Genomic DNA, 25,225 nt, shown 5'->3' with positions numbered 1-25,225 from the left:
GTGTCCAGTAGTATAACATCTAAAGATAGGAAATAACCCAAGTGCCCATCAATAAACAAGTAGTTAAATGAATTATGGTCCAGTCACACAGTGGAATACAATGAAGTTATATTAAAAAAAAAAAAAAAAGAATGAGGAAATATGACCCCTAAAGCACAAAGAAAAAATTAAATTCTACTTCATCAAAAGTAAAAGGATTTTTTTGTGCATCAAAGGACACTATCAAGAAAGCGAAAAGACAACTGACAGAATGAGAAAATATTCGAAATCTATATATCTGATAAGGGTCTAGTGTCCAGAATATAACAAGAACTTTTACAATTCAACAACAAAAAGAAAACCCAATTTTCAAATGGGCAAAGGATTTAAATAGACATTTCTCCAAAAATATGTACATGTGGCCAATAAGCACATGAAAGGTGCTAAACATCGTGAGTCGTTATGGAAATGTAAATCAAAACCACAATGAGATACCAGTTCACATCCATGAGGATGGTTACAACTGAAAACGCAAAATAACAAATGTTGGTGAGGATGTGGAACAGTTGGAACGCTCATACATTGCTGGTGGGGATGTAAAATGGTGCAGCTGCCATGGAATAGTTTGGCAGTTCCTTAAAAAGTTAAACAAAGTTACCATTTGACCTAGCAATTCCATTTCTAGATATATATCCAAGAAAAATGAAAACATATGTCCACACAAAAAGTTGTACAGGAGTGTTGATAGCAGCATTATTTATAACTGCCAAAAGTGGAAACAACACAAACTCCATCAATTGAATGTGTAAACAAAATGAAGACTATCCATACAATGGAATGGTAATTCTCACAGAAAAGGAATGAAGTTCTACAACACAGATGTATCTTGAAAACATGCAAAGTGAAAGAAGTGAGACCAAAAAAGGCTATGTCTTGTATGATTCCATTATATGAATACATATATAGATATATTTTCTTTAGAAGCATGTGAATGTCCTATATATTAAAAATAAATTTTAAAAATATACATAAATCAGGTCATGTAATTCCTCTATTCAAAACCCTAGATAGAAGAGACTTCCCAGATCATTTTTAGGAAAAACCAAAGACCCTCTAAATCCTTTCAAGACCCTGCTTTATCTGCCCCTCTCCCTTCCTCTCTGACCTCTCCTCCTCCCACCTCCCCACCCCCACCTAGTTCCCATCTCACTGGTCTCCTTGTTGTTCTTGGACATGGCAAGCATGTTTTTGCCTCAGGACCTTTGCACTCACTGTTCCCTTGGCTTGGAACAATTTGCCCCAGATGCTGGCATAGCTTGCTCCATCCACTTTAGGTCTTGGCTCAAGTGTCACTTTCTTGAACAGGCCTTCCCTTACCCTCACCCCCACCTCCCAAGAGACTCTGTCACGTTCCCTGCTGCTTCCCTATAACAGCCTGGGCCAGGTCGGTGCTTAATGTTATGTTAACATGTTGAGAGAATGAATGAAAAATGAACTCAGATCGTCACTAGGGGATCTCCCAGACATTAGCAGTAACCAGCCATCCCAACCTGCTTGGAGATTTGGGACACTTGCAGACACCTTGGGAGGGTGTTTCCCTGAAATCTGAGATCCAACTCCCACAAAGGCAAGCTGCCTTAAGCATCCAGATTGAAAATCAAACTGTATAAGTTAATAAAAACACAAGGCCAATTTTGCCAGAATTCACTAGGATTTGGGCTGCAACCTGTCTATACCATGGAAGCAGACTTTTCTTTTCTGGGAGGACGTATAGAAGGAAACAGGGAAGGAGCATGGGCCTGGCTGGGGATAGTGGCCACCCAGGGTGGGAACACCCAGGAAACACACCTGGGGTGGCTGGCTGGCTTTCCCTAGTAGCTGAGAAATCCAGGGCTTAACCTTTAGAGAACCAGGAGAGGATAGAGCCTCCAAAAGGCATTCTAGAAGGGATCTTACCTCCCTTCCCTGCTCCCCTTAGGCACCTCTTGGGCCCTTCCCTGGCCTCTATAACGGCTCCCATTTGGTGGCACCTTATGGAATTCAAGTGAGCAATTATTGTGTACTTTGTAGTCAGTTAGGCCTGTCATTTACTTGCTGAGGTCGTAAAGTCATTTGAGCCCTATTTAATTTGGTAAGCATTTCCTGAGATTCTATCATGTGCCCTACACTTTTCCAGAATTGGGGGTTCGGCTGTGAATCGAGCAATTCCCGCCCCTCAGGAGCTTACTTTCTGGCGGAGGAGACATAACTGTAAGTTCACTGCCTATGACAAGCACTGTGAAGACAAAACAGGGTGATGTCACAGTGACTGGAGGAGGGGGCAACTCAGTAGCGTAGTCAGGAGAGGCCTCTGAGGAGGCAACATAATTGGTTATTAAGAGTAAAAACAAAATGCCGCCGTCTAGCTCTTGGCCCGGAGCCTCACAAATTAAGCGCTCACCAAATCTTTTAGTGACTTATTAGCTTACTGTCCTCTCCCTCAGGAAGGCAGGAGCTCCTGAGGGTCAGTCAGGTTCGATGTTTCTCGTCGCCGAGAGCATAACACAAGCTGGCATACAGTAGGTGTGTGCACGGTCCTCGTAACACCTCTACATGTGGTAGGACTCGAGAAGCCAGCCTACTATTCAAAGTGCCCAACAAGCGCTGCCTCCCCGGCCCCGGCCAGGCACCTTCCACTCCAGTTCCGCGCACACAGCAGGCTCTTGACTGTGTGTGCTGAAGAAACGCCCGCTTCTGAGTCCGCCGGCGAAGAACTTCGGCCCATTGCACAGGTCGGTAAACCGAGCCGGAGGTGGGCGTCGACACAGCCCGCGTTCCCCTGTGGTTGGCGCCGAGGCCAAGGCCGTGGCCGGAGGCAGAGCGGATCCTGCCGGGCAGAGACTCGCCGCCGCCCCACGCTTCCCCGCCCAGCTGCGCCAGCTGCGGTCCTGCCTCCCGCGCGCCGCGGTTGGCTGCAGCTCGGAGGCCGCTGATTGGCCGGCGCGGCCTCGGCGCGGGTTCCGATTGGCTATGACGCTCGGCCGGGCGAGGCCCCCGCCGGCGCCGCAGCCGCGCCCGGCGCTGGGCGGTCATTGGGCGGCGTGATCTCGCCGCGGTTCCGCGGCCCTGCCGCTGCCGCCGCCGCTAGCAGAACGCACCCGGCGGGCAGGGCGAGTGGCCATGGCGGGCGCCGAGAACGATCCGGGCCAGCAGCCGGAGCTCGACGAGGATGAGGCAGCGTATTGCCGGCGCTGGGGCGCGCAGCATGCTGGGGCCCGCGAGCTGGCCGCGCTCTACTCGCCAGGTAGGACCTCCGGGGCCCCCTCCAGGCTCCCCTCCGGGCCTGCAGTCACCAGCCTAGGCAGCAGACAGAGACCCTGGATCCCCCATATCGGAACCCCAGCCTCAGGCCCAGATGCAGAACTCCAGCCGCGGCTTCTAACTTGCAAATAGCTCCCCTAACTCCCGGGACCCCACCCCAGTGCCCCTTCCAAGCTCAAGCCAGAATCCCTGCCCCGGAGCTTTCTGGATGCAAAGACAGTCCTCAGATCAAGGAACTGCCATATCAGCTCCTCCGGCAACAGACAGCTCCCATCGCACCGCCAGGTCTGGATCCTAGCCTAGGGTACCCGTGGCTGCAAAGAGCTCCTCTAAACGTAGGGACCTCCCACTCCAGGACGCAGTCCAAGCTGCAGGCAGCCCCGTAGCCACATGCAGTGCCCTCGGCTCCTTAAAAGTCACACCCTATCCCAGGTTCCCCAGGTCTGTAATTCATACTCTAGGGCCCCATCTGCTCCCAGCCAGGGCCCTGGGCTGCAAACAGTGACCTCACCCCCAAATCTGGGCAATCAGGCCCCCTGGTCTGGGAACCCCGACTCAGGGGCTCCCAGCTATCGCGTGCCCCAACGCCCTTCCTCCAGAGCCTCATCCTAGATTAAAAGCTTCAGTGCCTACAGACCACCATCCCCTTCCTGCTCCCCAACTCCAACATTAACTCTCACCCTGTATTTTGGAATCCCAGGATCCCAGGTGGTGAGGGCTCTGCAAATCCTCCAGTTTAAGCGTCTCTCATATACAAGCCTCAACTCCAGCCTTTTCCCCTCCTCCATGTATGTATATTAGCCCCTTCCATTAGGACTTAGGGGTCCCCAGACCAGACCATAACTTAGAGACCCTTACTCTAGTTCTACCGCCAGACCAAGGTTCCTGGCTTCTTCCTGCTGTGCCTACCCTTTATGCTTCGGCAAGCACCAGCCCCTACCCCCTTCTCTGACTTCCACTTGAGCCTGAAGAATCTCACTGCCAGGCCCTGAGAGGGACAAGTATCCCCAGAGGTTAAGGAAGTGCTTTTGAGAACTCCAGAGTCAGGTGACTGGGAGGCCCCTCTGCCTGGGTGTCGCCATCACATCAAGCTTTGTTTGTCAAACATTCTGACATCTCTCCGTTTGCCAGGAGGCAGCAGCCATGTACAGCCCTTGCCTGGGGTGGGTGGGAATGGGTCCACTACCACCTTTGGCTTCCTGCCCAGACTGGCCTGGGTTTGCATACCATCTCTGCCATAACTGTCTGTGTGACCTTGGGCCATTTGCTTTCTTGTTGAGTCCTAGGTCCCCAGAGGCCTTTCTGGACTTGCAATTCCCTGCTCTGGGTGTGATTTTTTTTGTACCTGCCTTGTGCACCTGTCTCATTCTGCCGTGGTTTTTTCAGCCTGTTCCCCAGACACCCAGCTTCTGGACTTAAAATCTCCTGTGCTCCCTGGGGCAGGCTGGACTTGGTGTCCTGACTCTGCTTCTTAGCTGTGTAACCTGGGATAAGCCACTTTCCCTCTCTGAGGCTTAATTTCCTCACCTCTAAAATGGGGACAAGATAAAGTTTATCTGTTTTTTAATGTCCGTTGAGAAAAGGAAATGAAATTATTTACCTTGGCTCGGTGTCTGGCATATAACAGGCAATCCCTGTTATTAACCCAATATCTGATCTTGGGTCTTGGGTAAGCTGCCTCACCTCTCTGGTCCTCAGACTCACCACTTGGGAATCAAGGGTAAGGATTCAGAGGCCTCCTCCTTTGGTGTCCAGCTCTGCCCACTTGAGGAAACTCTGCCTGCTTTCAACCAAATCATACCTAGGCCTTCTGAGCCTCCCCAACCATCTTCCATCTCCTCTATTCCATCATGATTGCATCTTTGCTTAGTTTCCCTAAGTGCCGCTCACTCTCTGAAGAACAGCCACACAGTCTCCTGGTGCCACAAACCTACAGCCAAGCCTCACTCCTCCTGCCCTGGTGTTGGAAGTGGGAGAGAAGAGAGAAGAAACTGGTTTATCCAGGTTCCATAGGCCTCCCTCTGCCTGCCTCTGTCCCTTCCCAGTGTGACTTTGGAGAAGAACCTTGACCTCTCTGGGCCTTACCTAGAAAATGAGGGGTTAGACTCAGTACACATTGAGCACCCTTGTCCCAGTCCTTGTTCCAGTCCCTGGGGGCAAAGCGATGCACAAAACAGGAAAATGAAGCTGGCATTTTAGTTAGCCCAGTAGCTAAGGGAAATATCTTACTTGCCCAATGGTGGCAAGCGTTATGGAACAAATAATTGGCAGAAAGGGGGGAAGTGAAATGCTGGGGACAATGACATTTTAAAGAGGGGGCAGTTAAGGCCTCACTGAGCAGGTGACATTTGAACAGAGACCAGAAGGGAGGGAGGCATGAAGATATTTGAGGAAGACCTGGTCCAGACCAGGGACACAACAAGTGCAAAGGCTCTGAGGTGGGAGCAAGCCTGGAGTATTTGCAGACCACCAGGGAGGCCTGTGGGCTGGAGCACAGTGAGCCAGGGGAGAGTAGGAAAAGTTTCTAGGCTCCAGGACTGACTTCTTGAGATTCCTGGGGCTAGAGATGGGTTGGCACTGTGACAGTCAGCAGCAATAATAGGACAGTTGACATGTTTGACCTTTATTGAGCACTGTGTACTGGGCATTACCTTCGTTCGCTCTCTTTTCATCCTCACTACAGTTGTCTTGGGTGCACCCTGATACTAACTCCGTGTGACAGACCCCGTAGCCACCTCAGAGCTCCGCCCCCACGTGTGCTCTTCCTGCTGCTTGTCCTGCCTGAGATTAGGCTTCCACCTGCCCCCACTGGAGGGGAGGGTCAGCAAGGCCAGGGACTGCATCTCTTTGGCTTGCCTGCAGTGCCTGCACCCTGTCATTTCTGAGGCTTTGCAAAAGCGGTGACCTGCCTGCCCACGATCACACAGTTAGCAGGACCAGAACCAGAACACTGGTCGAGGGCATTCTAGGTTCCATGTTCTGAATCTTCACTCTGGAAGTGAGCCAGCCCAGGGTGGGTGTGCGGGAGGGGCGCCAGTGCTCCAGGTCAGTGGGGCAGCATGTGTGCAGGGCCAGCCGTAGAGACGGTGGGCCTAGTGTCGGTTGAGAGCTGTGAGTCATCTGATCGGGGCAGCTTGGGGTGAAGCAGCCAGAGCCTGAACCTGTGGGCCTCGGGTGTCTGGCCAAGGAGTTAGGGCCTTGGTCTGGGAACCGTGGGTCCCAGGAGCCATAGAGGGTCCACATTTGGGTTTCTCAGCACAACCCCACCCTCTGCCTGGCCTCTTGGCAGGCCTTCCCCACCCTCATGGTCAAGCCCAGAGGTGAGGCAAGTGTCCGGCTTCCCAACAGGTGCCTGAAATCTGGCTATGTGTCCCCCACCTCTCAGGTGCCTCAGCTCCGGGGGTGGATCCTGAGGGGTCACTAAGGCCAGCTGTTCACCCGCGCTGGCTCACTACAGGTGCCCCTGCCCTGTGGAACACAGGGACTCTTAGTGTGGGGTCAGGGGAAAGGTGGAAGGTGTCAGGAGTGCTGGGTGGGAGTCCTGGCGTATAGTCCCAAAGCTAAGCCTAGGTTCTGTCCCCTAAACAGGCCTCCCTGAGGCTCCTTCCCGACCAGGCCTAGTCCCTGCCACACTCCTGGCCCTGCTTTCTCTATGTCTCCCTCAATCTTGTTCTTTTTCCATTTCTTTGTCTCTCCTTCTCTCTGGTCATACTTGTTCCCTTCTTCCTCTTTGTCCATCTTTCCTTCTCTCTGTTTCTCCTCTCTGATTCTGTGTCTCTGATTCCTGTTCTGTCTCATCTCTGTCTCTCTGTCCCTCGCTGGTCCCTGCCTTCTCCCTACCTCCTGTCCCCCCATCTCCCCAAGGCCGAGGGTCTCCTAGTGGCCCAGAGCCACCAGGAGTGCAGGTTATCTAGGGCTTGTCAAACCTGATGCCAAGCCTTTGGCGGCAGCCTGCCCCCAGGAAAGCAGAGGTGGCCTCCCCTGCACCTCCCAGTCCTGCACAGCCACCACAAGCCCAGCCCCCTCCCCCGGCCAACAGGCAGGCACTGCTGTAACTCAGCCCAGACCATGGACCCTGGCCAGGCCAGGACTGGCTCAGGGAAACAAGGCTCAGTGCTCTGCCAGAGGTGGCCCAAGCTCTTCTGTCCTGAGCAGAGTCCTTCCCCTCCCTGGGTTCTCAGTCTGCCCATCTGTGAAGTGACACCATTTAGAACACCTGACCATGCAGGCCCTCCCAGGCTGACTGTCCATGCTGTGTCTTTGAGCAAGTCACTTCATCTCTCCACACCTGGTTTCTCCCTCTGAAGGATAAGTGGTCCTCAGCCCATGGCATGTGGCAAGGGCAGGTTGCCATCATCCCTGTCACTGTACCTAGCAGATAATAGGTGCTCCATGAAGGCCACTTTTTATTATAGATATGTTTTTCATGGGTCATAGTTGAAGCACTTGATCTGCAGAAGGGTCCAGCTTCCAGAGGCCAAAGAGAGTTTAGATGGGAAAATATTCAGATTTCAGGACATTCTCCACGGCATGGGGAGAGAGTTGGGCTATCTTTGGAATCGTAACAGTCTAGAACATCTAGGCTAGCATGTCCTAAGTCGAGCCTAGGCTCCAAACCCAGCTCTTCATTTACCCACTGAGCCTTATTTTCCTTGTCTAGGAAATGGGATCACACAGTTCCTCCCTGGAGAGACTAGACTTGAATGAGGGACTATGCTTCAGGCTCGAAAACTCGGATGGTTGCAGGAACCTGACCAGGACTGCCACCAAGGGAACTCATCCAGTATGAGGCCGCAGGGAGGAAGGAGGACTGGGTTTTAAGTGTAGCCAATTTTTTTTTTTAACTAAGAGCAAAATATGCCAGAGGGAGCAGGTCTGCAACCTCTTTGATGTGGGCTGCACCCTGGACCCCAGCCCATAAAAGGCCTCAGTGGATGTTAGCAGCCGTTATTTCTACTTGATTACATTGCTGTCCCTGTAGATCTCTGAGCCCCAGTCCTGGCCACAGACAGGAACCACGAAAGGGAAAGCCCTTCTGGTCTTGGTCACGGTGACCCCGGGTGGGACAACTGGGATGACAGGGCCTGTGGCCCCAGGGAAATAACCCCTGACTGCGAGGCGGGAAGTTAGGGGCTTCTGGGTCCGCTGCTGAGCAATGCTGTTGGGATCCTAGCCCTTTGTGGGCCTCAGTGACCCTGGGCATGTCCCTTCCCCACTCTGAGCCTTGGTCTTTTCCCCTGGCAGCTGTTCTGATTCTGGCTCAGGGTGCGGTCTGTTGCTATGTGGCCTGGACAAGGCCTTTTCTCTCTGCAAGCCTGTTTCCCTACCAGGAACAATGGGAAGCCTTAAATTACCTTCCCACAGTGCTTCTGGAAGGGGTGCCCAGAGACATAGCCTGGCAGTTTTTCTTTACAGTCATGGTTGGAAATTTATTCATTCCACAAGCATTTACTGAGCACTAACTGTGTGCCAAGGCCCTAGTGAGCAAGCCAAGCGTGGTCCCAGGCCTCCTGAGTTCACATTTAGGTAGGGGAAGATGGATGTTATATAGGCAGTAACGTCCCTCGTGATGGGCCCCATGTTGGGGGAGGCCAAGGGTCAAAGGAGGCATCATGGATGGCTTTCTGGAGGTAGAGATTCCAGATCAAGATTTGCAAGAGCAGGAGGGGAAGGTGTAGCTCAAATGGTAGAGCGCATGCCTAGCATGCATGAGGTCCTGGGTTCAATCCCCAGTACCTCCACTAAAAATATACATATATGATAATAATAAATAAATAGACCTAATGACCACCCCCTCATAAAAAAAAAAAAAAGAATTTGCAAGAGCAGATTTGCCCTTGGGACCAGCTGTCTGGGAAAGCAGTGTTCCCAGAAGCCCTGTCACCCTTGCAGTGTTTTTATTTCCTTTTGCTTTTTTAAATTTTAATTTACAACTATGAAAAAAGATTTTTGCTGGAGTAGTACATTCACAGATTTTAAATTCAAAAGAGAATGTTTGACTATAGAGTTTTTCTTTTTTTATGTAAATGACTGTTGTTTGGCATTTTTCCATTTGCACTTGCCAGTTTGTCCTGGATGTCCCTCCACAGCCACATATGAACAGTCACCCAGGCTCTTTCCCTGGCTCCAGAGACGCCATGAACCAAATTAATTTGTCTGATTCCCCTAGCAGTGGACACTATGGTTATTTTCAATGTTTTGACTCCTCAAACAAAGCTTCAGTGAGTGACTCAGCTTGTCCGAGCTCACGTGCTATTAAAAATATGTGCCAGCGCTTAAAGAGAAGATTTCACACCCACATCCTGATTTCTGGCTTCTTTTGAGAATTTGAGGCTCTGGTCTCCCTGGGCCCACACTCCCACCTGGCAGTAGTCAGCCAGTTAGTGGCTACTGCTCTGGGAAGGGCACAATGCTGTGGTGTCCTGCTGTCCCCACCCCGCCCACCTCACTCCTTCATAGCACCTGCCTGGCCCCGGGAGACTTCAAGAGTTTGAGATCCCTCACCTGCACAGCCTCTTCTTCCCTGTGGCAGGAGCCCTAGAAGGTATAACCAAGGCCTGTTTCTCCCTGCTTGATATAAGTTGGATGGGATCTGGAATCTCTGGAACTAAAAGCTCTTTGTAGCCTCTGCCTCCAAATAATTATCTACAAAAGGGGACAGGTGATGGGATGAAGACGATTTAAAAAAGAAGCTCATTAAATTCATTAAGGTGTCTCCAGAGAGAGCCCGAAGGGGCCCAGGAGACCAGCATTCTGGTCCTGTCTGCCAAAGAATTGGCTTGTGCAAGACCAGCTTCATGGGCATGTGGCCTGTGCACAGGGGCCTGCGTTCAGAAGGGCCCCACGCTTGGTTTAATGCAACCGGCCCTGAGCGTCTGACCTTGGGAGGGCCCTTCCCCTTCTCCAGGCCTCAGTGACATCTGTGAAATGGTCAGGCAGTCTCTAAGTTCAGCCTGTGGGGAGCACCTTAGACTCATGGAATACAGTTGAAGAGTCCCCATGGGCCCAGCTCTGCCTGGCTCTGATCCTCTACCTTTTGCCACCTGCCCCACACTCAACCTCCTGCCTCCTCTCTCTGCAGGCAAGCGCTTCCAGGAGTGGTGCTGTGTGGTCCTGTGCTTCAGCCTCATCGTTCACAACATGGTCCACCTCCTACTGCTGGCCCGCTGGGAGCACATGCCCCTCGTAATGCTGGGTGTCGGTGAGTGCCCGCAAGCCCTTGCTGCCTGCCTCGGTTTCCCCCAGGGGCCAGGGACCTACCTAGTGTCTGCACCACTCTGATGGCGACTTACACACGTGCCTCTGTGCGCACGAGTTGGGTACAGGCTGTGGGAACCCTGCCTCCCATCTCACTCAGTGGCACCTGTGTCCTTCCTGTCACTTATGCCAAAAACCTGGGCCATCATCCTCAGTTTTTCTCTTTCTCTCACATTCCACATCCAAACTGCAAATACTCTTGGCTCTTTTTTCAAAATGCATCCAGAATTCATCACTCTCCACCTCCACTACGCTCACCCTAGTCCAGCACCATCCTCTCCTGCCTGGACGATGGCAGAAGCCTCCTCCCTGGTCTCCACCTTTGCCCCCTGCTGTCCATTATCCACAGGCAACTGGGAGGATCCCATTAAGTCCTCTTTGGGGTCACACCACTCGTGTGATCTCCCCTGCATACTTAGAATAAAACGCAACTCCTCCACACAGCCTGGCCCCAGCTCCTCCTTGCATCATTTCCCTCCTCTCCTCTGGCTTACCCTGCTCCGACCACACTGGCCACCTCACTGGCCACCTCACTGTGCCTCATCTGTGCTCTGTCAGATACACTCCTACCTCAGGGCCTTGGCACATGCTTTCCCTGTGCCTCAAACTCTCTTCCCACAGCCACCTGCATGCTTCACTCCCTCATCCAGGTCACCTCCTCAGGGAGGCTCTCCCTCAAAAATAGCAACCCTGACATCCCCTATCCCTCACCCCACTCTGTTATACATTCTGTTTCTTTCTTTATTATCTGTCTCCCTTCACTCAGATGTCAGCTCCCTGAGAGTAGAGATTTTTGTCTGTTCACTGTTTTGTCCCTAGCCCCAAGCACAAAGCCTCACACAGTAGGTGCTGGATAAATATTGAATCTGAATGAATGAATGAATGAATGAATAAGGAAGCTGCAGCATGGTAGTGCCTACCAAGCGTTTCCCATCAGTCAGCTCTCACCCATCCACAGCAGGGAGGTGATGTGCAGTTGTCATCATTTTCCAGGTGAGGAAACCGAGGCTCAGAGAAGGGACTGGCCAAAGTCACATGTCAGACCAGAAAGCACTCCAAGGTCCTGGGATGACTCAGTTTCCTTCCTCTCCACACTCTGCCCCTCTTCTCTTCCCTCTGCCTCAGGCTCTCATGCCCTCCCTGGCCTTGGGCTCCCAAGCAGGGCAGCTGTGCCCTTGGCTGCCTGGCCTGCCCTAAGTGTTCAGCTTCCACAATCTCATTAAAAGCATTCTGGTGGCCTAAGCCAATAGTACTCAGGCCAGCTAATTGAGCCATCTGAGTCTGGGGTGGGGGTGGGCATTTGCTGGGGGGCCTTTGCTAGGGGGTGGGACCAGCTGGAGGGGAGGGGACGGAGTTTAACCCATCCAGTGCTGGGGAGCCGAGGCCCCGCCCACAGGAGCCATACTCACCTCCTCTGCCCAGGGGTGAGAGGGACCTGCACCTCCAGCCTCTGCCTCGGGCAGGGGTATAGACAGTGTGAGCCCCAGTGCCCCATCTCAGAGTGGTTACAGGCAGGACCTTACAGACCTGAGTTCAAGTCCCAGCTTCACCACTTCCTGGCTGTGTGGCCTTGGGCAAGTATCATCGTATCTCTGAGCCTCATCTGCCATATCTGTAAAGTGAGACTGCTCTCAGTCCCCTCCTGGGACCATTGCAAGGGCAAATGCAGGTGTGTGTAACTGCTGAGAGGGCCAGTGACTAAATAGAGGTGAGGAGGGGACACCGCCTAACATTCCACTCACCAGGGCTCAGACCTCCCGCCTCAGTGGTCAGTTTAACAATGGATATTTCCCGAGCCTACCATGTGCCAAGCCCCATGCTGGGCTCTTTTAACTCTTGGTGGCAACTTAGTGAGGAGATTCTGATCACCATCCTCTGAGAGGCCAGGTGACTTGCCCATTGGCCCTCACCCAGGCAGCAGCAGAGTCTGGAACTGCATATCCAGAACTGCCCGACTACTGAACCATGGACTCCCTGACAAGGGTATCCAGTTGGCACTGGGAAGAGAGGGTGTTCTAGGCAGTGGGCCCAGTTTGGGCAAAGGATCAGCAGCACCAGAACCCAGTGTGTGTTGTGCGAGCCAGGACGGGTTGGGGAGCCCGGGCAGGTCACCACTTCCCTTCCCTGTTTGGGACCAGAGCTTCCTGCCTTGTGCCGAGCAGATCTCTCACCTACGTGTGGCACCAGCTCTTCTATCCCACACCTTTGCCTCTGGGCTGATAAGAGCAGACAATCCCCTGATAATGGTGTTTGCACAGTTCCTAATCGATTTAAGTAGCTGCCCTGATTTGTGTGTTGACTCGCAGAAAGTAAGGGCACCATGCCAGCCTCCAGAGCCCACCCCAGCCTAGTGCTGTCTCCCCAGAGGTTCTGGTGCCCCTGGCAGGCCCCAGAAATGACGGGAGCCAGAAGCCATGAAAAGGTGCCTAGTTAATAAACACAAACAGATGATGCAATATTGGGAAGCAAAATCAAGATAAGGGAATTGGCAGAGAAGGCTTCTGAAAAAGTGACATTTGCACAGAGACCTGAAGGAAGTGAGGGAGAGGGACAGACAGCTATCTCTGGGCCGGTCCTTCTAGGCTGAGGGAACAGCAAATGCTAAGGCCTTGAGACTGGTGTGTGCCCTTAGCATTTGGAGGATATAGAGGAAGCCAGTGTGGCTGGAAAAAATTGGCCGAAGAAAAAGTAGTTGGTGGCAGTTCAGAGACGCAGTGGGGGCAGGTGTAGGTCCTTGAAGGCTGTGGTCTGGACTTGGAGTTTTATTCTACAGGCCGTGAGAAGCCATTGGTGGCTTTCCCACTGGGAGCTGACGTCATCTGATGCTGCAGGGAGGCAGATGAGGGCAGGGAGGGCCAGAGAGGAGGTGAAGATGGTGGCCCAGACCCAGTAGGACAGTGGACGTGGTGAAAAGCCTTCAAATTCTGGGTGAGCTGTGAGAGGTGAGCTGCCGAGATGGAGGCAGGGGCAGAGAGAGCAGCGACTCCCAGGCTTTTGGCCTGAGTGATGGAAGGAGCAAGGTTGGGAAGAGGTTGGAGGAGCTCACTTGAGGGAGGATGCTTGAGCTGCCTCCCTGAGGACCAAGGGGAGGTGTGGAGCAGGAAATCGGAGATCTGGGTCTGGAGTTGGGAAGGCAGCTGGAGCTTGAAATCTGTGCGTCCTGGGAGTAGAGACAGTGTTTGAAGCCCAGACGCTGGCGGAGGACCCCTCACCCAAGGGACTGAGTGTGAGTAGAGAAGAGGCCCAAGGCCTCCACTGCTTCCAGGATGGGAAGAGGAGGAAGAGCCAGCCAAAGAGGCAGGTGGGGAACCCAGAGTGGTTGCAGAGGCTGAGAGGAGAATGTGTTTCCATAAGACGTGGGGTCAACTAGGAGCAGTCACGTGCAGACCAGCAAGACAGGGCAGTGACGGGCCACCGTGGAGTCATTAGAAACCTTGACAAAGACAGTGAATGAGTAACAGGTGAATGGCCCTGGGAGCCCTGAGCTGTTTGTTGCACTTGTGGAAAGTAGAGGAAAGTGTGGGGGCTTGTGAGCTGGGGCTTTAAGGAGTGAGTAGGAGTTTTCTGGCCAACAGAGGGGACAGTGTTCCAGGCTGGTGAATGGAAAGGTCAGCAATGAGGTCAGCAGTCACAGGGCCTTAGGTGATGGCCATCCCCTGGGTCAGGTGCAGGAGTCTCCATGGGATTTGAGCTAGAAGGTGGTAAAGACAGCATTTGGCCTCAGGAAGGTATGGACCAGCCCTCAGCAGTGTCTACTCCTGCCTCAGCCACTCTGTCTCCACACCAGGCCTTGAGGTAGGCACGGGCCAGGAAGTCCCAGCTGGATGACCTATGGGGAAATGGAGGCCCCAAGGGGCCCAGAGGCTGTATAAAGTCACCTGGTGAGTCATCCACCATCTCCCACCCATTCCCGGTTTCCTGCAGACAGTGTGGTAACCAGGCCCAAGCTGCCCACCCCCAGGGTGAGCCAGCCACAAGCACTGGGACAAAGAAGCTTCTGTGTGCTCGCCTCTGCCACCCCACCCCCATTAAGGAGGCCACGGGCCGCAGGCCTGGAGTCCAGCAGGCCTGGAGTCGCTGCTCTAGAACCAGCTCCCTTGGCCCATAGAGGCCAGAGGAGCAAAGAGCCATTTCCTCCCTGAGGGAGGGGGAGGGCTACTTCTCTCCAAAATAATTCCTGACATCTGCCTAAAGCCCACGCCCCTCCCTGCTTGGCAGCCTGAAAAGGCCAGGGGCTGGTCATTTGAGGGGTGACATGGCTGAGGCTCAGAGAGGGGAGTAATATTTAAACTAACTAACTAACTACATTTGAGGAACACTTACTATGTATGTCCCAAGGACCTGCATTTATTGACCCATTGTATCAACTGACTGTAGTTAAGTCAGGTAAGTACTATTCATATCCCCATTTCCCAGACCTGGATGTGAAGGCACAGCGTCACCATGAACAGCCCTCACCGTGGTCACGGTGGCCAGCAGCCCGCACTGCCCCAGCCACTTTCTACCCTGGGCAGTCCTTACCCTCCCGGTCTCACTTCCTCCTCCAGAAAGTGGCATGTGGTGGGGCCTCTCACAACAGATGTGAAGTGAAATAATATACATTTTTTAAAAACAGACTTTATTTTTTAGAACAGTTATAGATTTATAGAAAACAGTAAGATAGTGCAGAGAGTTCCCATATACCCCCCGCCCCCGATTTCCCCTATTATTAACATCTTATATTAGTATCATGCCTTTGTTACAGTCCACGCACCAGCATGGATACATTATTATATTACATATACATAGTTTATTCAGATGTCCTTAGTTTTTACCAAATGTCCTTTTTCTGTTCCAGGATCCCATCCAGGATTCCAAATCACATTTAGTTGTCATGTCCTTCAGGCCTCTTGGCTGTGACAGTTTCTCAGATTTTCCTTGTATTCAGTGGTCTTGACAGTTTTGGGGACAGTTTTGCTGGTATTCTGTGAGATGCCCTCTACTGGAATTTGTCTAGTGTTTTTTTTAGTTACATGTCTTGGGGAGGAAGAGGTCAGAAGTCAAGTGCCATTTCCATCAAGTATAGCAGGGGTATGTGCTGTCATCATGACTTAGCACTATGATGTTGACCTTGACCCCCTGGCCAAAGTGGTATTTGTCGGGTTTCTCCACTATAAAGTTACTGTCCTCCCCCTTTCCATACTGTATTCTCTTTGGAAGGAAGTCACTGTGGACAGCCCATATTTAAGGTATGGGGAGTTTTACTCCTCGATAATGCACTTTTTAACACCTTTAACAAAGCACCCAGCACACAGGAAGCACTCCAGTGCTAACGTGATCACCAATATTGTTTTTGTAATGTTTTTTATTATCATTGTTATCATCTGTAAGGATTAAATGCTTAGGACGATTAAGGAGATAAGATGTGTAACCAGCTTAGGACTGGCCTTGGTATAGTTTAGGGATTAAGAGAGATAAAACATTTAAGGTGCAGGCACAGGGCCTGGTAGCTATAAGTGCTCAATAAATATCAAGTAAAAATAAGTAAGTAGCCAACATCTTTACCCAGAGAAGATGAGGGCTTATGTCTCTACACAGGCTTGTAAATGAATGATCACAGGAGCCTGAGTCGTAACAGCCCCAGCCTATTAACAGCCTAGTTGTCCAACAGTGAAACAGATCAGTGTACTGTGGTACATCCAGACAATGGAATACTACTTGCCAATTAAAAGGACAAACTCCTGATAAACAACTGTCACATGGGTGACTCTAGAAGCATTATGCCACTGAAGGACGCTAGACCCCAAAAAGCAAGAATCCATTTGTGTGAAGTTCTAGAATCAGCAAAACCAACCTATAATTATGGGAAGCAGATATAATTTTGGGAAGTTGTGGGATCGGGGTGGTGGTTCAACTTCTCTGAGCCGTGCTCCTCATCCTAGGAGTGGGGAAAATAAATGAGGCCATCTCAGATGGTGACAAGTACTGTGAAAGTAATAAAGCAGGGAGATGTGACCAAGAGCATCTGCCTGGGAGGATGGCTTTAGTCAGGGGTGTTGGGTGACATTTGCCTGAGTTAGAAGGCTGAGGAGGAGCCAGCCACTCAGGGATCTTCAGCGGGGAGTTGGGGAGTGAGGTGTCAGGTAAAGGAACAGCAAGTGCAAAAGCCCTAGGCTTCTGTCTCCCTAGTCTTCCCCGGTCCTTTCCTCAGCCCAGGTTCACTCTCGCAGCACTGTCACTAAGGAACACAAATGCCCAGCCCCAGGCAAGGCCCTGTATACACGGACCTTTGAGCCCTGCTGAGCCTTGACCTCTTCCCAGCCCAGCCACCCATGCGGTGTCAGCCCCTTTCCCGATCTGTCCTTTGGCCTTTGCCTGTCTCCACCAGCCCACCCACCCCTGTCACCAGGAACTTGTAGGTGCCTGTGTGCAGCTGTAAGTCCCTGCCCCCACCATCTGTCCCATGTTTGGCATATGTAGGGGGGCTGCTCCAGGACCTCTGGAAAGCCTTTATTCATGGTTTAGCACCAGGTGCCAGAACTGCACGTTCAGTGACCCCACACACACACACACTCTTCCCCTCTCCTGGTGAGTCCTGCTCTCCAGGGAGGCATCTAGAGGCTTTTCTCAGCCTCCACAGTGCCCCAGGGCCCTGGTCAGCTGTCATCAAGGGGCTCAGGGCCCCTACAAAACTTGAAGAGCCCTTACATGGCCCAGTTGGACCTTGGACAGCCAGTTCACACTGAGAAACTAAATCTGGGGAGGGGGAGCGTTTGCCTCAAGTCACATAACCCAGTGGACTAATTTGTTTTCTGCATTTGTTTGCAGCTTCCCCGCCTCGTTGCCCCAGTAGACATGAGCTCAATGTCTGACTCTAGAGCTTGGGACACAGTAGGTCCTCACAGAATGTTGCTTGATAGACTAAATGACTGAATAACAATAACAACAACAATAATATGTGTTGGGGACTCACTATGTGGCAAGCATTGTACTTAGTGCTTTCCACTGATGAATTCAGCAAATGTTTACCCAACCATATTATGTGCTAGGAACTGGGATGCAGCCATATACAAAAGACTAAAATCCCTAATTTTGTAGAGCTGACATTCTTGTGGGGGAGACAGTAAATAAAAATGAAGTCCAGGATGATAGGTGCTTGGAGAAGAAGACAGGAGGTAGGAAACACTGGAAGACGCAAGTGGTTACAATTTTAGATCAGGTGTCCCCAGAGGACCTTTGAGGTAAAGATCTGAAGGAAGTGAGGGAGTGAGCTGTATTAACATCTTGGGAAAGAATGTTCCAGGCACAGTGAACTGCAAAAGCTGAGACCCAGAGGTGTGTAAGGGTGTGCAAGGGAAAGAGAATAAATGTTTTTTAGTCACCATCATTCTCATCCATCTAGAAGAAACTGGGGCACAGAGAGGTTAAGTAACATGCCCAGTGTCACACAGCTAGTAAGTGGCAGCTGGAATTTTGAGGCCAGATGTAGCAGCACTTAACCTCTGTATTCCACTGAACCCTCAAGTGAGCGAATAGTTTGGGGGACTTTGAGGGCATCCCACTCCAGTTCTGAACAAATTCAGAACAAAGACAAGGAAAAGGCTGATGGAGGCCAAATTATCACATTTATTGTTGATAAAAACTAGGCTGTCTGGACCTAAGGTATTTCCTGATACCAAACCCCAGGAGGACATTTCCATCCACTGGCAGCACTGGAGCAGGGTGGGCCTCCCTGTGTGGTTCAGAGAGAAGGGGAGAGGCAGCCCCTCATAGGGAAAGGTTGGGCTGATCTGAGCATGCCCGGTTTATTCTCTCCAGACTCACCAAGCGAATGAAGGCTTGCATCTCCCGCAGGGAAGAGCAAGTAAAGGGCCAGATTGAGGCCAGGAATGTTGTACCTGAGACTCCATTCACAGAGAAGAAAGTGTCCCAAGTAGAGAAGGGACACCCTCTCCCCTAACAGATGAGTGAGTGAGCAAGCAAGCGAGTGAATGGCTTCCTGATTTGGGGTGAGGAGTGGGCGGGGATGTCCCTGTTGTCACCCCACTCCTGGCTCACCCTCCTCTTGCCCACAGTTGCAGGGGCGCTCATTGCTGACTTCTTGTCCGGCCTGGTGCACTGGGGAGCTGACACCTGGGGCTCCGTGGAGCTGCCCATCGTGGGGAAGGTGCGTATGTAGACCCATCCCCGAAGCCCAGCCTGTCTCCTCCAGGAGGGGGTCAGGTGGTCTGACCTCAGGTGAGTCCCATTTCCTCTCTGAGCCTCTGCTTCCCTGTCTGAAAGATGGAAACCATCATTCCAGCTGGCTCTCCATGCTTCTCCTCCAGGACTGGAACAAGAATCCCCTGGGATCTTTCTGGAAGCAAAAGCATCAGGCTTGGGACAGTCAGAGAACTTTGATGTGTGTCCACCTTCTTGGAACCCCTTGAATCTGGGGGCCACACCGTGTCTTGTTCTTCTTTGCCTGCCCTGCTGCACCTCACTGTTCATTTGTTTGAACTGAACTTTATTTTGTGTCATTCAGACTTTTTTGGTTGGGATAGAAAGTCCAGTACAAACTTAACCAAAGAAAGGTACTGATTCGTGTACTGAAAGTTTTAGAAGTGGAGCCAAATTAAGGCCTGGCTGGGTCCAGTAGGCTGGACAGACCATATAGTCCTTCTCCATGCCTGTGTCTGCCTTCCTCTCTGCAGTTCCGCTCTCATGTAGGCTTTCCCCGGGTAGGGTGGCCAAGGTGGCTTTGCTGCCGAGACTTCCATCCTCCCAGCTCAGTGCTGAGTGCTCAGATTTATCCCCCTTCCCGTCCCCCTACCCCACCCAGGCTTTCATCCGACCATTCCGGGAGCATCACATCGACCCAACAGCCATTACGAGGCACGACTTCATTGAGACCAATGGGGACAACTGCCTGGTGACACTGCTGCCATTGTTAAACATGGCCTACAAGTTCTGTACCCAGAGCCCAGGTAAGCATGCCAGCTGGTGGTCGGCCTCCAGGGCGACTCTGGGGCCGGGCACACACACACACACCCCTCCCGTGGGCCTCCTGTGGGTGCGGTGGTGCCCTGCCCATATCCTCTTCCCCATCGGGTGCACCCTTCCCCCGGATGCTGTGAGGGCACTCCCAGCTGCTCCTTCTGAGAACTGCCTGTCTTTCCTCTTGGAATAAGCCTCAAGGTGGTGACAAGAAAAGCGTACAGAAGACCAGCCCCCTTGCCTCTGAGTTGGACCAGCTCTGTGGAGTCATTGACGTTTCAGACAACCCCTCTTTCCACAATGAGGCTGAGACAAGACTCCTCCCACCCCATTTTTGCTTCACTCTTCCCCTGCCCAGTCCTGCTTTCCTCACTCCCTCAAATGTTTCTCCAAAAGAGAGGATCCCCCCATCAGATAAATCACTGGCACGTAAATCCTCATCTCAGGCTCTACTTCAGGGGAACCTGGACAAAGACTTATTCCCATTTTATTGATAAGGAAATTGAGACTCTAAAAGGCAGAGTTGCTGACCCAAGTTCAAATAGTCAAAAAACGTCAGAGCAGGGATCTGGACCCAGCTCTGCCTCACTCTAGAGCCCACATTCTTAACTACTGCTTATGCTTGATTCCATGATCTGCCCACTGAGCAGAAGGGGAGACTGAGGCCCAGAGGGGAGTCTGAGCTTGCCTGAGGCCATACAGGGGGTTGGAAAGAGACCTGGGTGCTGTTCTGGGAAGGGAGCTGCCCAGAGGTGAGTGGTGAGGTCCATGCTGGTGGTGGGCCCCACCCTGTGTGACTGCTGTCTGGGGCCTATGAGTACCCACCCTCTCCCCACCCTGCAGAAGCCCTGGAGCAGCTGTATCCCTGGGAATGCTTCGTCTTCTGCCTGATTATCTTCAGCACCTTCACCAACCAGATCCACAAGTGGTCACACACATACTTTGGGTTGCCACGCTGGGTCACCCTCCTGCAGGACTGGCATGTCATCCTGCCTCGTAAACACCATCGCATCCACCACGTCTCACCCCACGAGACATACTTCTGCATCACCACAGGTGCGACTACAGGATAGTATGGAATAGGCGCCGCCACTCTGTAGCTCGATCCTTAGGTTCAGAAGGGCAGAGGTCACAGTGAAAGGTCATGCAGGCCTTACCCTGCAGGAGCGTTCTCTTAGAACACGTTTCTTGAGCCCCTACTATGTGCCAGGCACTTGGTAATGAGGACACAGCAGTAAACAAGATAAACACACAAACACATACCTCCTCCATAGAGTTGTGATTCCAACCACCTCCATCCAGCAAATATTTACTACCTGCTATGTGCCAAGCACTGTTCTGGGCTTAGGACACAGCATTGAACAAAACAGGCAAAAATCCGTGTCTTCATAGCATTCACATTCTAACAGGGGATGTTCCAGACTGAAAAAATAAGTACTACATCTGATGGTGTTAACTACTATGGAGGAAAATAACGCAGTGGGTAGGAGAAGGAAATGGGAGGGGCTTCACCCTTACGGTGGTCAGGGAAGGTCTCACTGAGAAGGTGACATCTGAACTAAGGGAAAAAGTCATGCAAATCTAGAGGAAAAACACTCCAGGCAGAAGCGGCAGTATGTGCAAAGGCCCTGAGACAAACACACATGCCTGGTTGATTTGAGGAGCAGCAAGGAGTAGTGAGGGGTGTGAGGGATAGAATGTTAGGAGAGATGAAAAAGTCCAGGTGTGAGAAGTGTCATGGGGGGAAACAAAGCAGGATGAAGGGCAGAGACTCACTAGGGGAGGGAGGTGCAGCTGTTTATATAAGGAGGTCAGAAATCTGAAAAAAGTTTGGGTGTGGTCCTGCAGATAAATAGGGACAGATCAGTCCAGGCAGAGGGAACAGCAAGTACAAAGGCCCTGAGGCAGGAACATGCCTGTTGTGAGCAAGGAATAGTAAGGAGGCCTATATGCCATAGGTAGTTAATGGGCCAGTGCCAAAGGGGTGAAGTAAGGTGAGCAGGTTTTCTGGGGCCAGCTGGGTGTCTTTTTAAGGTTAAGTATACCGCAGATGCCATCAAGTCAGGCCAACTTGGGTTAAACTATCAGTTCCTCCACATGTGCCTTTCAGAGGTTCACAGCCTCCCTGAATATCATTTTTCTTATCCACAAGATGGGGCTACAGCCACCTCCTTCATGTACCAGCCTCCCAGGGCTGCAGTGTGAATGGTGAGATGGCAGATGCAAAGTGCTTGGCACATAGTAGGTACTTGATAAGCTACAGCTACTGGTTTGGGGGTTCAGGGTTTTTTTGTTTGGTTGGTTTTTCCTTTCTGGAAGCAGAACTGAGAGCCACAAAAAGTATTTTTTGTACATCCTAAAGTCAGGCTTTTTAGAGGCAGGTGGAGGGGTTAGAATTTAGGCTGTTTAGTAGATCACTTAAATGGTCAGCCAGGACTGGGATCAATCTTGGTTTAGCCATGTACTAACTGAGAAACTCCCCTCCAAGCCTCAGTCTTCTCACGTTGAAAATGATACTAATAATAGTACCTACCTCATGGTTCAGGTGAGAGGCTGTGATACAGATTAAATAAGATTATGAGCAATATTCATTGAGCACCTACTTTGTGCCAGGCATTCTAGGCACTGGGATCAACAGTGAAAGAACATGGGGTTTTGCTTTGAAACTGACATTCTAGTTGAGAGCTGGGGAGAGAAACTAACACAAAACAGGGAAATGGTGAATTAACGAGAATAGTTACAGGTTATCATAAAGGCTGTAAAGAAATTTAAAAAGGGTGGCGTGACAGGTCTGAAGTACTGCTTAGGCAGTAATCAGAGAAGGCTTCCTGGAAAAGGTGGCATTAGAGTCATTTGATAAGAAACACTGCCTCCGTGCCTGGCATGTACTAAGCACTCAATAGGAAAGTGAGTGAGGGGATGAAGGCATGTCTGCATAGCCCCAAAGATCAAGCCCACTGGTGGTAAGCACCTGTCCCCAGACTCCTTGGTCAGTCCTTGTCCCCTCCCCTCTGCAAACTTACTCCCAGTTCTTCTGCTGTCCCATATAACCCCTCCCCACACCCCGCTGCCCTATTTCCATTGCAGGCTGGCTCAACTACCCTCTGGAGAAGATAGGTTTCTGGCGACGCCTAGAGGACATTATCCAGGGCCTGACTGGTGAGAAGCCTCGGGCAGATGACATGAAATGGGCACAGAAGATCAAATAACTCCTCCGAGCTGCCACCTCATTGCCAACCTTCCCCAGCTCCCCAAAACTGAAGCCATCTGCCAAATTCCAGCCTCCTTGTGCTGGCCCCTTCAGGTGGAGAGGACACCTCCTGGGCTGGGCCCAGGCACCCCCAGCCCACCCCTTGTGACACAATACTTGAGCCACTGATTTTTCATTTCCTTTTTTTCATTTTCTTTCCTTGGCCCCTCCCCAGCCACCTGAGCTGCTCTGCCAAGCCTGACTCTGCAAAAAAAAAAAAAACAGGAGCCCCGCCCTCCTAGCCATCCCTTGGGTTGAGGAGAAGCTCACCCACTCTGCACACTCCTACTGCCCCTTTTCCCCCTGGGGAGCCCTTCAGCATAGCTGGTATTGGGGCCACTGAGTCGTCTTATCTGTTTCTCTTTGTCTGCCCCCAGTGGTCTTAGGAGCCCCCAGGCACACCTAAGTGTCCCTGGAGCATTACCCTGCCATGGCCCTGCAAACTGACCCTGAAGGCCTGGACGGGTAGACAGCCCCAGTCACAACTTCAGCCTAGCTTGTCCACCAAGGATGGCAAACTACAGCAAGGGTCTGGGGGCAGTGGCCAGAAGAGACCAGAATTTCCTGCCCAGTCTGGACCCCCGTCCTCCCCCACCCATCCCCCATTTGCCCACGTGATTCAGCCAGAGCTGACATTTCTAATCAAAGGGCACAGCCTCTGCAAAGGGTCTTGGTCATCTGGAAGGGGACAGTGTTCCCCCTGGCCAGAGGTATGTCAGAGAAGGAAGAGTGGGGCTTTTTTGTTTGGGTTTTTTTTTTTAAAGGTGCTTGCTTGTTTAATGTAAATAATAGAAAGCCTTAATATCTTTTCTGTAACATGGAGTAATATTTTAATGTCATGTTTTGGATGTACATAATATATTTATAACAAAGCAGCAAGAGTCTACTTAACCTTGGCTGCCTCGTGTTTCCTGGTTGGCTGGGGGAGGGGAAGTAAGGAGCCTGGAGGATGAGACCCCACCCCTACCCCATTCCCAGCTCCCACACAACCCTGGGCTCAGGATGGGAGCTTTGTCACCTAAGACAGTGGATTAATGTTGACATCTCCAAATGCTTTTGTAGAGGACCCACAATTTTATAAGGAATGATCTTCATGCAGGAGATCATGGTGATAGAGTAATGAAGGCTGATCCCTATTGGTGAATTCCTTCAGAAAATGTTTATTAGCAACTGGTATGTGCCAGGCTCTGGCCTGGACACTGGGACACAGAAATGAACAAACAAACAAGGACTTACCCTGGTGAAGTGGACCTCCTGGGGAGAGAGACAATAAACACAAATAAATGCACATGGACATTCAGATGGTGATTTGTAAAGAAAATCAAACAGCTTGGAACTGTATCAGAAAAGTAGGGTGGGGCTGCTTTGGCAGGGTGGTCATGGAGGGCTTCTCTGAGGAGGTGACATTTAGGCTGAGATCTAGAGGAGATGGAGCCAGGCGGAGAAAGAACTAGGGCAGAAGTCCTCCTGGTTGGACAAGTACAAAGGCCCTGAGGTAGGAACAAGCCTGGGGTTTTTAAGAGATAGGCTGGAGTGGACTGGAGTGAGCAGAGGAAAAGTAGATGAGGTTTGAACTTGTTACGTGGAACCTCACAGATGGAGGCAAGTGGGGAGACTAGACATTTTAAATAAATTAGTTTCTTGTTCATTTATTCATTGAACAAATAATTATAAGGCACCTCCTATGTGCCAGGCACTGGGATTCAGTGGTGGTCATGACAAGCATTACAATCAGTATTACAATCTAGTCTGGGCTAGACAGTTTCTACAGTATTAGCCAGAAAAAGACAAAAAGCCTGCTGGGGATAGAGAAGTGACAAAAGACTTTAGAGCAGTCACAGATAAAGTATGTATTTTAATGTAAACCCTAACTTCATTTTCCTTAAAATTTGCCCAACGCTAGACTTGTGATTTGTGGTTGTCTGAGGAAACCAAAAAATGAAGGGATATTAGAATTCATCAACTCTAAGTGACAGAAACTAACTTATGCAAAAATTAATAGCCAAAGTAATCTTATTAGCTCATATAACTGAAAAGTTCAGAGGTGTTTCTGACTTAAGATTTGGCAGGACCCAAGAGCTCACATGACTCATCAGAACTTGGTCTCTGTCTAGTTGTTTCACTCTTGAGTTGAGACTTGACATTGGACCAGCCCAGAATCTCTGTAGAAAAAGTCTCCCTTCTCAGTAGATGCAGCAGAAGCCCCAGGGCAGTCTCTTATTGGCCTGGATGGGTCATGTGCCTACCCTGAACCAACCATCTTGGGGTTGAGGAAGGGTGGTGAAGTGTTCTGATTGGCCAGGGCTGAGATGTCCACCTGAAGTTGCAGGAGTAGAATCAACACCTTCCAAACTACTGAATGAGAGGAGGAAGAGATGGTTCCCAAAACAAAAATTAAGGTATTACCAAAAGAAGTCTACAGCCGGTGGAGCAGACAGCCAAACCTTTCAGAGGAACCAGATGAGCAGCCTTGGGGCTACAGGG

At 51.1% G+C, this 25,225-nt stretch overlaps 1 protein-coding gene and 1 long non-coding RNA gene across 5 annotated transcripts in view; one reads left to right on the top strand and one right to left on the bottom strand.

Moving 5' to 3' along the window:
* The window catches only part of LOC105071853 (uncharacterized), a 292,203-nt gene extending 289,294 nt beyond the window's left edge, over positions 1-2,909 (bottom strand). For all 4 annotated transcript variants that reach the window (XR_012500660.1, XR_012500661.1, XR_012500659.1 and 1 more), the window contains exon 1: positions 2,649-2,909. This is a non-coding gene — a long non-coding RNA (uncharacterized LOC105071853). The remainder of the gene's footprint in view (positions 1-2,648) is intronic.
* A 118-nt stretch (positions 2,910-3,027) lies between these two features.
* Positions 3,028-24,029, top strand: PEDS1 (plasmanylethanolamine desaturase 1). Its single transcript, XM_010958615.3, has 6 exons — positions 3,028-3,262; positions 10,361-10,480; positions 18,591-18,682; positions 19,337-19,481; positions 20,335-20,547; positions 22,579-24,029. The coding sequence occupies exons 1-6, from the start codon at positions 3,139-3,141 to the stop codon at positions 22,698-22,700; spliced, it is 816 nt and encodes a 271-aa protein (XP_010956917.1). The 5' UTR covers positions 3,028-3,138; the 3' UTR covers positions 22,701-24,029.
* Positions 24,030-25,225: the final 1,196 nt, after the last annotated feature.

The sequence above is a fragment of the Camelus bactrianus genome, chromosome 19, assembly GCF_048773025.1.
Source record: "Camelus bactrianus isolate YW-2024 breed Bactrian camel chromosome 19, ASM4877302v1, whole genome shotgun sequence".
NCBI lineage: Eukaryota > Metazoa > Chordata > Mammalia > Artiodactyla > Camelidae > Camelus > Camelus bactrianus.
This window is presented reverse-complemented; position numbering and strand designations above follow the sequence as displayed.